An 18185-nucleotide genomic window follows, 5' to 3' on the forward strand; every position below is an offset into this window, starting at 1 on the left:
GGAATTCTAAGAGGTGGAGGTGAAGCAAGAGTGCTTTCCAGGCACTGGGAAAGTGCGAAAGTAAAGCAATAAGAGATGAAGAGTGTTGTATGTGAGGAGCAGTGCGATGCAGCCCATGTGACTTGACATCTGAGTGTGAAGGGGAGAAGTGCATAACAAGGTTGGAAAGATGAATTGGAAGAAGGCTGTCAGAGGTTTTAAAAGCCTTTGTATCTGATCCTAAAGGCAATAAGGGAGCCATTAGAATTAGATGGATGCTTTTAAGATGATCACCTATGTGGAGGATAGGTTAGAGGAGGGAGAAGCTTCAGGAAGTGGGACCAAGTAAGAGGCTGTTGCGGTAGTCCAAGGGATGAGAACCTGAATTAGCATGGTGGCCCTGCTAGTAGAAAGAAGGGAACAGATGTGAGAGATGTTGTAAGGTAGAAACCAAATACTGGCAGCTCATTGGGAGAGTGAAGAGTTCAGGATAACACTTAAGTTGTGAATCTGGGTGATTGGAAGAATGGTAGTACACTCAACAAAATCAGAGAGGTTTGGAAGATAGATGGATTTTGGGGGTTAGAGAATGTATTCTAGTCTGGAAATATTAAGATTGAAGTAACTGGAACTAGGGGAGGGGATAGGTAGGTCTAAAGACCTGAAAATCGTCTGCGTTCAGATAGTCATTAAGCTGACTTAGGTCACCAAGTGAGAGAGTATAACAAAAGAAGGAAAGAAGACACAGGAGAGGAAGAAAATGCCCTATTCAGAAGTAAAAGAGGGAAAAAGATGATGACGGAATAGCATTAAATATAAAGATACAGTCATGAGAAAACCCAGGAACCACAGAAGGGGGGAACATGGGGAAAAACAATTGAGGTGAAAATCATCCAAAGGAAGAATAAAAGTGATGCTGCTACTGCAAGATACATGAACAGAAAGGAGAAATAGATGAGAAATTTAAGTAAACCCAATCACAATACGGAGGCCGTATTCTAGTAGTGATAGAATTCTTGGATTATCTGTTCCTGTGTTAGAATGTTCTCCTCTTGAAACAGAGCTATCTTTCAATTCTTCTATGCCTTAATGATTACTTCATGAGAACTGCTCTTTTGGACCTGATTTTCAGTCCTTAAAGGAATGAGTTACTGAATTAGAAATGATGCAAACTTTGGGTAGCCATGACCATTCTATCTTAGTTCATGATAAGAGAGGCAAGGAAGCAGAGATTGTGTGGTATGCATCTTAGATTTTGTAGGTTGGGCTTCAAAGGTTTAAACATGTTAGGTATCATCTCATGAGGTGAAATACTTTGGGATAGTGGGGGATCATTAACAACCTTAGATTTTTAAAAGCTGTGTTTAGATGATAGAAGGACAGATAATAGGGGATGAATACAATAGCACAGCATGATGCTGTAATAGTTGTCTTGGGCACATTAAAGTGCAGAATGAACTAAAGTTGAAGACTGTTAAGGACCAGAAAAAAGCAGTATTATTTTTCCTCCTCTGTTGGTGGGGAGAAGAAAAGGAAAGGAGAGTAGTAGGGTCACTGCTTTGGGTGGATGAGACAGTGATAATGGATGCTGGAGAGAAAGAAGATATTTTTCATTTTTCTTAAGTTTTATTAATGTGTTTTATTTTCATATTAAACATTTCCAGATTACCCCCATCCTGTTACAGCTGTCTGGTAACAAAGTAGAACAAGCAAAACTAGTAACACCATGACCTAACATTCTCCACCTATGGCCCCCCTCTATTTTTAGTGTGTTTTTTAAAATTTAACAAATTGTTTTTTTCCCTTCCCACCCCCCCATTCCATGGAAGAAAAGAGAAAATAAAAATCTCTTATTTTAATCAACTTTCAGTTTTAATTAATCAATTTAATTTTAATCAACTCTCTGTCAGAAGGTAGGTAGCATGTTTCGTAATTGGTTCTCTGGAATCATGGATGATCATTCTTACAGCTTTCAAAATTATTGTCATTGTACAAGCTGTTCTCTTGGTTCTGCTTATTCCATTTAAAAAATGAATTTATAAAAGTCTTCAAAATTGTTTTTATAATGTTGATGTTATTTTGAGGCATTTGGTGACACAGTGAATAGAATGCTGTACCCTTAGTCAGGAAGTCCTTTGCTCAAATCTGGCCTCAGACAGACGCTTAACCTCTGTTTTCTAAATTGTAAAATGAGGATAATAATAGCACCTAACTCCCAGGGTTGTTGTGAGCATCAAATGAATTACCATTTGTAAAAGAACTTAGCACAGAGTCAGGCACATAGTATGCACCAATGTAAATCTAAATGTAAAAAAAATCTTCCCTAACATAAAATCTTCTTGTTCTGCTTACTTTGCTGCATCAGTTTGTACGCGTCTTTCCATGTCACTTTGAAGTCATCTGTTTCCTCATCTCTTACATTCACATGCCACAATTAAGCACCTTGCTACTCTCCTGAAGTTTTTCACCAGCTTCAGGGTATTGAAAAACACTTTCATATGAGGCTGGTAAGCCGCTAACCTGTGACCTTTTAAAGATTATAGAGAAGAGGAGGGGTGCTGTGGAACTGAAGAAGGTCAAACAACAAGAAAATCAAGGTGGAGTTATGTCAAGATACTAGTGGAATGAAATTAGGAAGAACACAGTTCTTCCCACGTCCTCTGCCCCCATGAAGAATGAATAGTTTAAAATGTCTCCAAATACAAAATAAATAATTGAGAGAAGAGGAAAGGGAATCAACTAAAAAAGCCTTAAAAGAAAGAAACCTTTTCCATAGGATAAAGGAAAGAACAAGAAAATGAGCAAGCAGCAGGAAAAAAAATAACTACTATGGATCCTGAATAAAAGTCACCAGAAGGGGAAAAAAACCCCAAAACTGAATTTTAGTAAAAGAAAGTTGTACCTGATAGAAAACACATCAAATTGGATAATAAACACTTTAAAGGTAATGGAGGATATTCTAGCTTTAGTAAAGAGTGATCTGGAATTGGTCATCAGAGTTCTGTCAGGGAAAATAGGATAAGCCAAATTAATAATGAAAATTAACAACTTTGAGAAAGAAGTAGAAAATTTGAATAATGGAATGAAACCAATGGAATAATGGCAATAAAATTCTCCGGCTGAAAGTGAAAGACTATTCTTCAGAAGTGGCAGAAAATGTAACAAAAGAAGATTGAAAGAAAACACATCTGAAGAAAGATAGAAACCTTTACAAAGCAAAGGTGGTACATCTAGAAGACAGAACTCTGAGAGATAATTTAAGAATTTTTACATTACCTGAAAAACATGCAAATAAAAAAGTTCAACCATCATCTTTAAGGAAATTGCTCAAGAAAACTTTTTGGACATGGAAGATAAAATCAAGGGACAGACTACACATTGATAGACTTCAAAGAATACCCTCAGTCTTAACTCATCCAAACACATTATTAAACCCCCTTGGTAAGTGATATTTTTATTCTTAGATACTATGAAATCCTGCATCACAAGAAAACACAGGAAGAGCTGTGAATGTAATTTACAAAAAGTCAGTAGGAATTGTACTTCACTCCAGAATTTTCTAACCAGGTAAACTTGGAGTTACATAGATTTTATTTAAATCTGGGCCTGTGATTTTATTGATGTAGATGAGGAAAGTCTCTGTACCAACGCATTGGCAAATGTTCTTCAATATGATCTTAACCTTCCAAAATATTTAACCAGGGTTCAGAGGTGGAACTTGAATCCAGATCTGCCTGACCCCAAAGTGGGCTTTCTGTTGAACCTTATTGCTTGTCTGAAATAACATAAAATTAAAAAAAAATTTTTTTCCAGTACTCCACAGCATTTCCAAGAAAAACATTTCTATAGGAAAAAGAAAATCTTGCTGAAATCTTTTTTATGCACTCTGCTTCCTGGCAGATTTGTGTGGTTGGCTTGAAGAGATAGAGATGCAAGGTGAACATTTCATGAAACAAAGTTATCAACAATATGTAGTGCCACAAGATAAGTATTTATAATCATATTTTAAAGACTGTAATTTACAGGTCCTTAAATTCTAACACAAATTTACTATTTCCTGGTTAGTAATTGTTATTTAATAAAGCCAGTATTTTTTTGGGGGGAAGGGGATTTATTTAGTATTTTATTTTTCCTCAGTTACATGTAAAACATTTGTTTTTAAAACCTTGAGTTTCAAATTCTCTCCCTTCCTCCTTCCTCACCCCCCATCATTGAGAAGACAAGCAATTCAGTATGGGTTATACATGTGTAGTCATGCGGAACATTTCCATAGTAGTCATGGTGTGAAAGAAAACATAGACAAAAAAAACCTCGAGAAAAATAAAGTAAAAAGAATATATACTTCAATCTGTATGCAGCCACCATCAGTTCTTTTTCTGGGGATGGGTAGCATTTCAGCACAAGTCCTTCAGAGTTGTCTTTGGTTGTTGTATTGCTGAGAATAGCTAAGTCATTCACAGCCAATCATCTCACTATATTGCTGTTACTTTGTACACAGTACATTTTACTTTTCATTAGCCCGTGCAAGTCTTTCCACGTTTTTCTGAGAGCATTCGGCTCATCATTACTGATAGTACAATATTCTTCAATCATAATCACATACCACTTATTCTGCTGTCCCCCAACTGATGGGCATCCTTTCAATTTCCAATTCTTTACTCCCAGAAAATGGCTGCTATAAATATTTTTGTATGTAATAGGTCCTTTTGGTTTTTGTTTTTTCTCTCTTTTGGGATGCAAACCTAGTAGTGATATTGCTGGTTTAAAAGTGATATGCATGGTTTTATGGCCCTTTGGACATAGCTCATACAGAATGTTTGAATCAGTTCACAACTCTACCGTTAGTGCATTAATGTCTCATTTTTCCCACATCCCCTCCATCTTTTGTCATTTACCTTTTCTGTCCTAATTAGCCAGTGTAATAGGTATGAGTTAGTACCTCAGAATTGTTTTAATTTACATTTCTCCCGTAGTGAGTTACAATATTTTTTCATATGGCTATAGATAGCTTTGATTGATAGCATCTGAAAACTGATTGTATCTTTTGATGATTTATCATTTGGGGAATGGTTCTTATTTTTATAAATTTGACTCAGTTCTCTATATGTTTGAAAAATGAGGTCTTTATCAAAGAAACTTGCTTCAAAATGTTTTTCCACAGTTACTATTACTTACTGTATTTCCCTCCTCTTCTTCCTACCCCCGTTTATTCTCTGTCTTCTTTCACACTGTCCCTCCTCAAAAGTGTTTTGTTTTTGACTACCCCTTCCCCTAATCTGCCTTCCTTTCTACAGCCCCTCTTTTTCTCCTGTCTCCTTTCCCTCCTACTTTCCTGCAGGGTAAGATAGATTTCTATACCCAATTGAGTGTGTATGTTATTCAGTCTTTGAGTCAGTTTTGATGAGAATAAGATTCATTCACTCTCCCTCACCTTCCCCCTCTTCCCCTCTACTGTAAAAGCTTTTTCTTGCCTCTTTTATGTGAGATAATTTACCCCATTCTACCTCTCCCTTTCTCTTTCTCCCAGTACATTCATCTCTCACCCCTTAATTTTATTGTTTTTTACATATCATCCCTTCATATTCAGCTCACACCTGGGCCTTCTGTCTATATGTATTCCTTCTAACTTACCCTAATAATGAGAAATATATAATGTATATTATTATATATAATATATAACTATATTATATATAATAATATATAATGTATATTATTATATATAATATATAACTATATTATATATAATATATAATATAAATAATATATAACTATATTATATATAATATAAATAATAATACAAGAAATTTGGGATTCATAAAGTGAAGGAATGAATGAAGAAAGGACAACCAAAATAATTTTTTAAATTTTTATATATATATATATATATATATATATATATATATATATATATATATATATATATGGGGGGGTTGCAGTTTTTTTTCCTTTTTTTAGGCAGTTGGGGTTAAGTGACTTGCCCAGCATCAAGTGTTTGGTCTGAGGCCGGATTTGAGCTCAGGTCCTCCTGACTTCAGGGCTAGTGCTCTATCTGCAGTGCCACCTAACTGCCCCTTTTTAATCTTTTTTTTTTTTTGGGTAGATTTTCTTTTTCCACTGCTCTGAATAGAGAAAATAAGTCACTATCGATTGGAGATGGGACAAAGATGGTATCTACAATCTTTGAGATGCTTGGGGGGTGTGTGTATGTGTGTAGGTAGTTCTTGCTGTTGAAGTGGGAGAAGAGAGAGCATATCAATAGTGTATGTAGCTGTCTACCCAGGCCTGTCTTCTTGCAGCACAGTTTTTTTTTAAATGGAATTTCATTTTTCCAATTACATGTAAAGATAGCTTTCAATATTAATTTTTTTTTAAAGATTTTAAGTTCCAAATTTTTCTCCCTCTCTCCTTTCTACAGAGGGCAAGCAATAGGTTATACATGTGTAATCATGTTAAACACATTTCCACATTAGTCGTGTTGTGAAAGAAGAAACAGAACAAAAGGGAAAAATCACAAAGAAGAAAACACCCCAAAAAGTGAAAGTAGTATGCTCCTATCTGCATTCGGACTCCATAGTTCTTTTGGAATTGTCTTGGATCATTGTAGTATTTAGAAGAGCTAAGTCATTCATAGTTGACCATTATACAGTGTTGCTGTTATTGTGTTCTGGTTCTGCTCACTTCACTCAGCATCAGTTCATGTAAATCTCTCCAGGGTTTTTCTGAGATCTGCCTGCTCATCATTTCTTATAGCACAATAGTATTCCATTACATTCATATACCTTAACTTGTTTAGCCATTCCTCAGTTGATGGGCATTCCCTCAATTTACATTTCTTTACCAGCATTAATTCTTGAGGTTTCCCCCCTTTCCTTTATTAGATAATAATTGTTATTGTATCACAAAGTTTTGGAAGAGACCTTAAAGATGATCTAATCTGAGGGTACTTAGCTTTTTTGTGTCATGGACAGTTTGAAGCCTAGGATTACAAAGAAAACCAATTATACTGAAATAGTTATCAAAATGTTTTTTAAAAACTAAGGGCATGGACCTCTCATTACGAATCTCTGGTCTAATCTAAACCCTTCATGTTACAGATGAGGATCTGAAGGCCAAAGCACACAGTAAATAGCAGAGCTGGGAAATTGAACTTTAGTCATCTGTTTAAAAATAATCCTGTGCTTTTTACCATATTAGGCTACCTCCAGTGGACCTATTTCTTCAGAGTATTACAAGATGACTGTTTATGTCTATATAGGGAATTCTTGGAAATCAGTCTTAACCCAAGGCAATGTTCGTGGTAAAAAAAAGGGTCAGGCTTGTGAGGATAAGTTGAGTGACTTCACAGTATTTTGGTAAATGGTAGTCATCTCATCAAGTCACACCATTATAATTTTCCAAGTCTAATAGTCTATAATTCTATTCATAATATTTTGATGATAAAGCCAATAGACTTTGGCATACTTGATAACCTAAATTGCTTGTTATTCTTTTAGAGAATAAGGACTTGAATTCTGCTAATTGTTTTTTGTAACAGCATAAAAAATTTAAAAACAATCTTAAGTTTGGCTTCTGACTTCATCCTTTAACTGAAGGTGCTCTGTCCAAAATTACCATTGGTTAATTGTCAGACCCAATGGTCTCTTCTTAGTCCTCATCCTTCTTGATCTCTCTACAACTTTTAAAAAATATATTTTAATTTATTTTGTTAAATATTTCCTAATCATGCATAAATTTTAAAAAATATACATTAAAAATCTTTTTGAGTCCTAAATTCTCCCCCTTCATCCCGCCCTTTGAAAAGGCAAACACTGTAATATCAGTTATGTGTGAAGTCATGCAAAACATTTTCATATTAGCCCTGTTGCAAAAGAAAACACACACACACACACACACACACACACGCCCAAGAAAAATAAGATTTAAAAAGTGTGTTTCAGTCTGAACTCAGAGTTTATCAGCTCTCTCTCCAGAGATGCATAGCATTTTTCGTCATGGGTCCTTTGAAACTGTCTTGAGCTAAATCTTTTACAATTGATTGTTGTTGTAGTATTTCTGTTTCTATGTACTCTAGTCTCCTGGTCCTGCTCAGTTCACTTTGCATCAGTTCATGTAAGTCTTCTCGGTTTTTCTGAAACTGTCCTCATCATTTCTACAACCTTTTATACTGTTGATCATCCTCTTCCCCTAGATATTTTCTTCTCTTTAGGTTTTCATGACACTTTTTCCTGGCTTTCTTCCTACTTTTCTGATCAGTCCTTCTCAGTTTCCTTTGCTGGATGTTCATCTAAGTTAGGCTCGCTCACCATGGGTATCCCTCCAGTGGTAATGCCCTTGGCCATCTTCTCTTTTCCCTCTGTACTGTCTCATTTGGTGATATTATCAGCTTCCATAGATTCAGTTATCATATATCTAGAGATGATTTCTAGATCTATATAGCAAACTCTTCTGACTTCTAGTTCTGTATCACCAACTACCTATTATAGCTCTCAAACTTGATGTCCGGTTGATATGTCAAACTCATTTTGGCCAAAAGAAAGCTCACTGTCCTTATCTTCAAACCCTTTCTGCTTCCCAGCTTCCCTGTCTATAAAGAACAATACCATCTACCCAGGCTGGATCAGCTCTACTTAAACTACCCCACGTATCCAATCTGTTGCCACAGCTTGTCATTTCTACTTTCATAGCCTCTCTAGTATATATCCCCTTCACTACATCCCCATAGCCACCACTCTGCTGTGGGTCCTTGTAGCCTCATATCTGGGTAATTGGAAGAGCCTGCTGGCTCATCTTCCCACCTCAGGTCTCTTTTCATTCCAGTTCATCTTCTACTCACCTGCCAAATCTTCTTTTTGGCTTTTAAAGCCTTTCATATTCTAGTCCCTTACTATCTTTCTAGTGTTCCATGTATTTTGCAGTCTTCCAACACTGGTCTTCTTGCTGTTCCTTCTACAAAACACTCCATTTCCTGACTTTGTGTATTTTCACTTGCTGTGCCCCGTGCTTGGGATGTTTCCTTCCTCAGCTCCTTCAAGACTCAGCTCAAATCCTACCTTCTACAAATGACCTGTCCTGGTCTTCCCTCTGAGATTACGTTCCGTTTATACTGTATGTACTTATTACATACAGTTGTCTTCATGTGAGCTCCTTGAGGGCAGGGACTATGTTTTTGCCTTTCTTTGGATCTTCATTGTTTGACACATTGTAAGTGCTTAATAAATAATGATGATAATGATGATACTTTATCATCATTCTTTTCTGGCCTATTTTCAGTTTTATTTTCTGATTTGTGGACAATAACTTTACTTATTCTTTATTTCTCTCTCTCATGGGGATAAAGCTCCTGAAGTACCAAGTTTAAGTTTCCTTCTTTATCCAATTTCTTTGTTACTGTCTTTGTAGATCTTACCCCACTCCTTTTTTCACTGTATCTCACTCAATAGAATAGAAATTCTTGAGGTAAGTAATGTCAACTGAACAGTATTTTGTAGTAGAAGTCACCTCAGGGTCCCAAATTGTGAAACCCTTACTATCCCCTGCCCATATCAGAGTCTAGGTAGGTACAATCCTTTCTCAGATAAGGTGGTCTACTGTGCAAATTCTCCACAGATGAAGCCTGCTATTGTGTTCCTGTCTTTTACTTGTAGACATTGTAGACATTTTCTCCTATGGGAATATTTTTTAGTAGAAAATCTTTTCCCTTTCCTTTCTGGGACAAGACCCTCTTTGTCCCAGTCGATCTCCACTATTGTTTCTAATCCTGGTCGTCTTCAGCACCTTCTCCTTTTTACCCTCCTACTCATGTTCCCTCTTGTTGAGAGGCTATAGCTGTTAATCATGTTTCACTGTTCATCTGTGAACTTTATAGAGTATATGACCCACTGTTTTCTCCCCATTCATGCAACTTCCCACTGTTATTCCCTCACATAAAAGATATTGGTGCTTTAGTCCTGGAGCATTAATTCAACTCTTCTACCTTTGCTTCTACTGATTAAGTTCCTCTTAAATCTTTAGTTGCTTAATTTTTTTTTTTTATTTTTTTAATCCCTTAATACGCTTTTTTTTTTTTTACCTCATTGAGCATTCTTTTTTGGGGGAAAATAAAAGAATAATTATGAGAATTTATTTCATTATGTAGTTTTATTTTGATAATTGTACTTGCTTTTCTCATGCTTATGTTATTTGGAGTGTTTACAAGTTAAATCTCCCCCCCCCCCAAATTCTTCAAATGTTCAAATACTTCTTATCCATTTCTACCCATTTATTACAGTAAAGGTTGCACATTGACCTTGTTTGCTTTTTACTAATTCATTCTCTCTAATTTTTAAAATTAATAAACATTAATTTTCTTTCTCCCATCTCCCATCTCCCTTCCTCCCAAAGAAACACAAATTTCTTGTAACAAATATGGGTAGTCAAATGAAATAAATTCTCACATTGGCCATGTCCAAAAATGTATGGCTCAGTCTTCATCTTGAGCCCATTCACATCTGACAGGAGGTAGGTAAAATTCATTGGTGCTTTGGAACTGTGGTTAGTTACTGCATTAATGAGAATTCAAGTCTTTCAAAGCTATTCATTTTTACAGTGTTGTTGTTTTTGTTTATTCTCCCTCGCTCTATACTCTTTGCATCAGTTCATTCAGGCCTTCTCAGATTTCTTAGTGAAAAATAGGATACCTTTATGTTTAGGTACCATAATTTGTTCAGCCATTCTCCAAATGATGGGTACTCTATTAGTTTCCAGTTCTTTACCACCAAAAAAAAAAAGCTGCTATGAATATTTTTGTACATATGGGTCCTTTTCCTTTTTCTTTCCTCTCTTTAGGATGTAGATCTAGTAGTGGTATTGCGGGGTCAAAGGGTATGCCCAGTTTAGTAACTTTTGAGGCATAGTTGCTCAAAGTTGCTTTAATTTGCCTTATCTAATTATCAGTTATTAATTTGTTACAGTTATTCTTTCATATTTGAATGTTTGTTCAGAGTGGTTTATTTTTCCTTCTGTCTTTATGCCTTTTGGTTTGTCTTCTTGTGGCTTGGGCTTTCTCCCCTCCCTCTGCCCTCTTATATCCCCCTTCCTTGATTCTTCTTCCTTTGGCTCCTCTCCTTCCTCCTAGGTCTTCATCCTTCAGGCTGAGGCTTCCTACTTTGGTTGCTCATCCTGGGGATTAGCTAGCCTTTAGTCGTCTTGCGATAAGGGAGGAGAGAGGACATGGTTTGTAGTCCCCTTTGCCTCTAACCTAACACTGTTCTGTTGCCGGGAACTCTTGAGTCCTGAGTCTTCTGTTTGCCCTGTACTTTCCTTCTAGGAATTGTCACATCTTTTCAGGTTCATGAGTGAGAGTATTTTGGGAAGAATCTTCCAGTTTGCTGGTGCTCCCTTCAGTGGGCATGCAGTCAGTAGGAGGTGGGTAGGGATTGTTATGGGGTAGGTCTACTGAAATGGAGCTCTATTTATTAAAGTTCTCCAGTGTTAATTCGTGAGGTTTTACCTTGCTCTGTTTTCTTAATAGGTTCAGCTGTAAGTACTCTTTATGTCTGGCACATAATTTACTTGGGGGGAAAAAGAGGATTTGGGGCTAGAGAAGTTTGTGAAAAAGCACTGTATTTGGCTATTTTCTGGGCACATGATTCTTTCATTAAGATTTTATTGATTTTTTTTGGTTTTGTTTTTACATTTTAATCATCATGGAGACCTGTTTCTTCTTCTTCCTTCTCTCATAAGCCTTTTCTTGTAACAGAGAAAAACAGTTAAAAGCAAAACCAATGAACATAGTGACCATATATGAAAATCATATGAAACATTCTGAACTTATAGTCCCTCCACTTCTCTGAGGCGTGGAGGCCCAAGATTGGTCATTACATTTGTATTGCATTTGACTTAATTTTAGTATTTTCTTTTCTTTTCTTTTCTTTCCCTTTTTTTGGTTTCAACTTTTAAAAATTAATTTATTTTTAGTTTTCAGCAATCACTTCCATATGCTTTTGAGTTTTACATTTTTCTCCTCCCTCCCCAGGACCATGTGTTTTCTCCCCCTCCCTCCTCACCTCCTTCCCCAAAAGGGCATACAGTCTGATATAGGTTCTACACACACATGCTTATTAAACATATTTTCACGTTAGTCATGTTGTAAGGAAGAATTAGAACCAATAGTAGGAACCACAAGAAAGAAGAAAAAATAAAACAGAAGGGAAAAAAAAGAGCAAATAGTATGCTTTAATCTGCATTCAAACTCCTAGTTCTTTCTCTGGGTGTGGATAGCATTTTCCATCATGAGACTTTTGGAGATGTCTTAGACCCTTGGATTGCTGAGAAGGGCTAAGTCCATCAATGTTAGTCAGTCATCACACAACGTGGCTGTTAGTATGTATAACATTCTCCTGGTTCTGCTCACTTCACTCAGCATCAGTCCATACAAATCTTTCCAGGTTTTTCTGAGGTCTGCCTGCTCATGAATTTCTTAGAGCACAATAGTTAGTATTCCATTACGTTCATATACCACAACTTGCTCAGCCATTCCCCAATTGATGGGCATCCTCTCAATTTCCAGTTCTTTGCCACCACAAAAAGAGCTGCTATAAATATTTTTGTACATGTGGGTCTTTTCCCCATTTGTGTGATTTCTTTGAGATACAGCCGTAGAAGTGCTGCTGCACATTTTTATAGCTCTTTGGGCATAGTTCCAAATTGCTCTCCAAAATAGGTTGGATCAGTTCACAACTCCACCAATAATTCATTATTGTTCCAATTTTCCCATATCTTCTCCAACATTTATCATTTTCTTATTTTATCATGTTGGTCAATCTAATAGGTGTGATATGGTACCTCAGAGTCATTTTGCTTTGCATTTTTCTAAACAATAGTGATTTGGAAAGTATTTTCTTTTTTTAAAAAATGTTTTTATTGATATCTTTTTTAAAAAAACATTCTTTTCATTTATATTACTTTAGTTGTTGTCACAGATTATTGATCAGGAAAACCATAGAAAACCACTGGATGAAAGAAGATATTGTGGAGAGGAAGAAGGAAACTAACTTTGAGTTACATTTATTTCTCACTTGAGTTTATCTCACAAACTGCTTCATGCCTGGAACCAGCACATCCTGCCACATCTCCAACGTGATGAATTCCTTCTTTTCTTTCAAAACCCAACTGAGATGCCACCTTTTAGTTATGTGACCCTAGAGAATGGATTTAATATCTGTATTTTTTCTTTTTGTATCTCTAGCACTTAGAGCAGAGATTCTTTCTTGTTCCGTTGATGTTCTGGTAAGGCCTAAGGATCCCCTTTTCAGAACATTGCTTTTTTAAAAACATAATTGGAGGAAATGCTAAATTTCAGTTAGAAGTTGGTGAAAACAAATATGTAATTTTTTTTTTACCAAGTTCTTGGACTCCCCAAATTTGTTTGTGAACCCCAGTGAAGAATCTTTGACCTAGAGCATGGCATTATTGGGTGTAATGTGTAGCAAATTAAATTTAATTGTGTGGTGGCATTTAGTATAGGACAGTATTAAATATAGGCCCACCACTTGATTTTTTTTTTCCCCAGTCAATAAAAACTATTGTTTATATGATTAATTTGGTTCTGATTTACATTCCTGCTTTGCTCTTGATACATTCTCAAGTTCCGAAATTAAATTGTGCACTATGTGTTCTCTTGATGTTCTGGAATCCTATGCTGTTTGAAATAGCCCTGTCTAGATTGAAGGCAGCCTTCTACTCTCCCTTCACACATGGGCCGAGCTTTTTCTTTGTCATGGTGTAGTGATGGAGGACCCTATATTCCTTGGCTAATTGGGACTATTTGCCATAAGTTAACAGCAGATGGCACTATATTCCCATTTACATTAGAATTTGGACTTGCAGCTGTTAGATTTATCTGAGAATTTGAGAGCCGTTTATATGTTGCCACTAAGATAAGGTATTCCCAAAGCAGTTCTGAACAACAGACTTTTTTTTGACTAGGAAATGCATCCCATGCTGTATAATTTCATAAAGTCAGGGTTGCTAAGTATCTACTTGATTTTTAACTGAAATTGGGTTAGAATTTTTTTTTTACCCTGTTTCTCATTCTTTGCTGGTCTGTCACTCCTAATCAGTTTAAAATTGATCCCTATCCTAGTCCTTCAGCAGTTACCTGAAAGGCTAGAATTTTTTTATTCTTTGTAAAATGGTAATCCTTTGAGAATGTAAATACAACTATTCTCCGAGTCTTGCCATTTAATTTAAAAGAAGTCCCCCCCCCCTTTTTTTTTTACTTTATGCCTAACTTAGTCTGTCAGTTCAGGAAATAAGGAACTAAATTAGGAAATTTAAAGTGTGGTATACCTTACACTGTTTTCTTCAGTGTAACCAAGTAGTTGGGGTTTTCATTTATTTGAAACACAATTAATATTAAATTATAGCACAATTGGTATTAAATTATAGATGTTAATTTTAAAATTATAAACTAATCATTAACAAAAAAAATAAGCCTATACAATAAGGAGGAAAACCTTAGGTAAAACCCTAGCATTTAACACAAAGCTAAATGAATTAATGAACTAGCAAAAACAATTTCTGTTCTGTCTGTCATTCCAGGCCTACCTGAAGTTATTCTACCTTTGGCTTTTTATCTTCAAAATAAATAAATAAATAAAATTTTAGTGTACATGCAGTTTGGTGCTATTTTTCTTTGCATCACTTTTATTTTTTATCACATTCATTTTTATGTACCATAATATTCTAATACATTCATTTACCATTACATTCATATACCACGATTCATTCAGCTGCTCCCCAGTTATTGAAAATAAAGTTGTTTCTGCTTTTTTGTTATTAAAAATAGAGCATATATAATATGTATATTATATGTATATAGAGGGGAAAGTGGATTTATGATTACTTTGGACATATAGTTAGCATTGGAATTGAGTCAAAAGATGTGATCAGTTTTGTGACTCTTTTTGCCCTGTCAGTCTCCAAAACTTACTAAGTTATGGTCCCACCAAACATCAGAGATGTCAAACTCAAGCAGGCTGCAGGGAACCAGATGTAATTTGGAAATGTTTAACAAAATAGAAATACAATAGGACATAATATTAATTTATGGTTTTCTAAGTATGTAGCTGGCAAGGATCCATTCCTTTTTGAGTTTGATACTGTCTTAGATGATCAGTTATGGTCTCAGAAAATAAGATAATGAAGCACACTTCCTTTATCTTGGTAGAAGTGAGTAACTGTAGGTCCATAAGGTTGTATATGCTATCAGCTGGTAGTTGTGAAATTGGGTTTTCAACTTTGTTGTTGCTTCTGTTGTTGTTGTTGCTACATGGGTAGGTTATAGTGGTGATATGATATATTAGAAAATGACGGGTATAAAAAAGGTAATAACTCCTTCCCTCAATCATCAAGAGAGCTTGAAACCTGTGATCAGTATATTTAAGTGTTTGTTTCCCCACAGCCCTACTATTATTGGCTGAAACAGTTTTTTCCCCTGGTTTTGCCATTCTTGATGAGTATGAAATGTCATGAATCCTTGACTTGTATTTCATTGCTTATTAGGGAATTTTAGCAACTTCTTATATGTTTATTTATGATTTTATGTTTTCTCTCAGAATTTGTCTAAAACAAAACCAATGACGGGAGTGGTGATGGGAAATGTTAGAAAAAAGAGCGAATTATATCTCAAGGTTTATTTTTCTTTTATTTTTCTTTTTATTTATTTTTCTTTTTTAAGAGTTGTGCCTTTATCTCTCTGAATGCACTTATAGTGATAAGACATAAAACCACAACTATCTATCTCGTCATTCTGGGAGTTATATCTTTTCTATTCTTGTCTAAATGACTATTTTACTACATAGGGCCCATGAAAGTTGAATTTGGAATTTAAAAAAAAGGAAAAAACTTTGTGTAGAAATGCCACAGCAGCAGTTCTTAAAGATAGCATTCCCCCTTTGGTGCCTGTTAGACACATTCCAGCCTCTAGACTTGTTCAGCATTGGGGTTCCCTCTGATTGTCACAGTGGCCTGAGGGTGGTTTCTCCTTGTGTTCATATGAATTGATTTTATTTTTCAGATGTCATCTGGGTGATCCTCAGTGTGGAGGTGGGAGGACTTTTAGGAGTAACGCAGCAGCTGTCATCCTTTGAAACTGAGTTCAACACGCAACCGCACCGCAAGGTAGAAGGAAACTTTAACCCATTCGCCTCTCCGCAGAAGAACAGGCAACCAGATGAAAACAACTTAAAAGACCCTGGGGGTTCCGGGCTAGGCACTATCAGCAAAAACACATGGGCTCCTGCTCCTGACCAAATTGAACAAGATCAAAACGGACTGTCACAAAACTCTGTAAATCTCTCCCCCAGCAGTCACTCAAACAACTTATCGGTAGTGACTTACAGTAAGGTAGGTGCCCTAGGAGAAATGGAGAAGGGGTAGGTGATGGGCCTTGGTGTTTGTTGTCACTGCAGACTTCAAAGCCCAGAATGCCGTTCATCTAAGGAGTTTCTTTTAAGACTATTTAACTCACTTGTTGGCCCTTATGTTTTGATAACATCATCTTAAAAAAAAAAAAAGAACCCCTATTTAAAAAATCTTCATGTCCTGTAGACTTTGCTACATCCACATTTTCAAATTCAGTCTTTAGTTGTTCTGGTCTTGTTTGGGTGCTGTAAAAGACAGAGAGGTCCTTCAATTTCTTGAGTATTATTTAAACAAAGTCAAAATATCACCAGCAGTGCTTCCAGGTTAAATGTAGACAATCTTATAAGTTCTCTAAAAGAGTTTGAAAAAAATGTGGAATTTGTCCAGGATTTGTTTCTGAAGGAAAAGACCAACTCGATACTTTGGATCCAGCCATTGCCATTGGGTCTCTCCAGATATTCTTATCCCAGACATATGTATTCTTCTCTGTACTCTTTGACTATATTGTTGCCCTTTAGCCTGTTCACATAAAGAGTGATCTGAGTGGCATTTTGACTTTGGCTTTTCATCTGTGGAAAATGCATGTTGAGTTTATTATGATTTTAAAATCATTTTATTGTTGTAAGATCCTCTTAGGTGTTTTCATACCTGTCCTTTGTCTTTATGACAGTTGATTAAAACCTTTTAATCATAGCTTATTGTCTTTCAAGCTCTGTCAGGGTTATTATGCCCAGTTGTTAATTTTTCACGGTTTAATAAAGCCCTGATGTTGGGATCTGTACTGTTGCAGGTGGTTCATATGGCTGGGTCCCAAAGAGTGTATTTGGTATATTTTGTATCATTTCGCTCTGACTGACAATACTGGGATGAAACCATCAGTGATTTGAATTTAGTCAGGTGTTAGATCCAGCATCCCTTTCTGCTGTAATCATGAAAGCAGTTTATAAACTAACTTTTGCTTTGCTTCAAGATAGCATTCAGACAGAGGAAGCTAAAATAAGACCATTTTATTTGAGACGTGAGCTGTCTTATTGTAACCCTAGCTTTTAACGTCTCTGGCCAAAGGTTTATACCTAGTGTGGATCGGGAGCCTTGGAAAGAAAGCTGGTAGTTTGATTCATATTTCTCAGTGTAACCTTGTAGGAGAGACCTTCAAGTAATAATGGAAAAATCATACAAATATGTGTTGTTGGAGCTGTGGTCGGAGCTCTGACATCATTTCAGGATATGCTGTGGAAGTTGGCGGAGTTTATCTTTATTTGATGACAGCAGCTGCCTACCTGTGTATTCCCTAATTTCAAAATTGTAGAAACTCTAGTGTGTGGGTTCATTCCAATTGGCCCTGGGTAAAAATGAGCTGGATCTAAGGTGAACCCTGCTATTTCTTCTGATTAGAACACTGCAGTAAAATTGGAGAGCTCAGAGTTCATTAAAAGGGGATTGATGGGAAGGTGAGGGTTGGAGGAAGAAAGGATTGAGAGAATTGATTGCCTGTGTGTAATCTCGGTCCTTTATATGTGAACTGCTTGTTATCACATCATTGTTCTTCAGAGTGTCATCTACTTCAGTGAATATGGGCAGCACCCTTTTTCTTGTACCTGAAGACCTGGCCAACAAAAAAAGCTAGGGAGGTAATTCGTCACACTCTACTCTTTGCTTCTCAGACTACCTCAGAAGTATTGTGTTCTGTTTGGGATACCACATATTGATGAATGGGAATATGTCTGGAGGAGGACAGTAAGCTAGTGAGAGGAGCCTTTCAAACCATGCCTGAGTAGCTTAGAGAAGAGAAGACTTAGCGG

The 18185-nt window shown here is 36.2% G+C and overlaps 1 protein-coding gene across 13 annotated transcripts in view; it reads left to right on the forward strand.

Annotated features, from left to right (window-relative positions):
- Nucleotides 1-18185, forward strand: part of ILRUN (inflammation and lipid regulator with UBA-like and NBR1-like domains) — a 101085-nt gene that overhangs the window by 62630 nt on the left and 20270 nt on the right. For 9 of the 13 annotated variants that reach the window (XR_013487056.1, XR_013487055.1, XR_013487057.1 and 6 more), the window contains one exon: nucleotides 16037-16140. Coding sequence is in view for 9 of the 13 variants with exons in the window: in XM_078155411.1 (XP_078011537.1) it covers nucleotides 16037-16140 (104 nt within the window). In the remaining 4 variants the exon portion in view is untranslated. Of the gene's footprint in view, nucleotides 1-16036; nucleotides 16366-18185 lie in introns of all 13 variants that reach the window. The other 4 variants (XM_020999373.2, XM_078155410.1, XM_020999375.2 and 1 more) reach the window with 1 other exon arrangement.

The sequence above is a fragment of the Phascolarctos cinereus genome, unplaced genomic scaffold, assembly GCF_003287225.1.
Source record: "Phascolarctos cinereus isolate Bilbo 61053 unplaced genomic scaffold, phaCin_HiC Scaffold_5;HRSCAF=322, whole genome shotgun sequence".
NCBI classification, from domain to species: Eukaryota; Metazoa; Chordata; class Mammalia; order Diprotodontia; family Phascolarctidae; genus Phascolarctos; species Phascolarctos cinereus.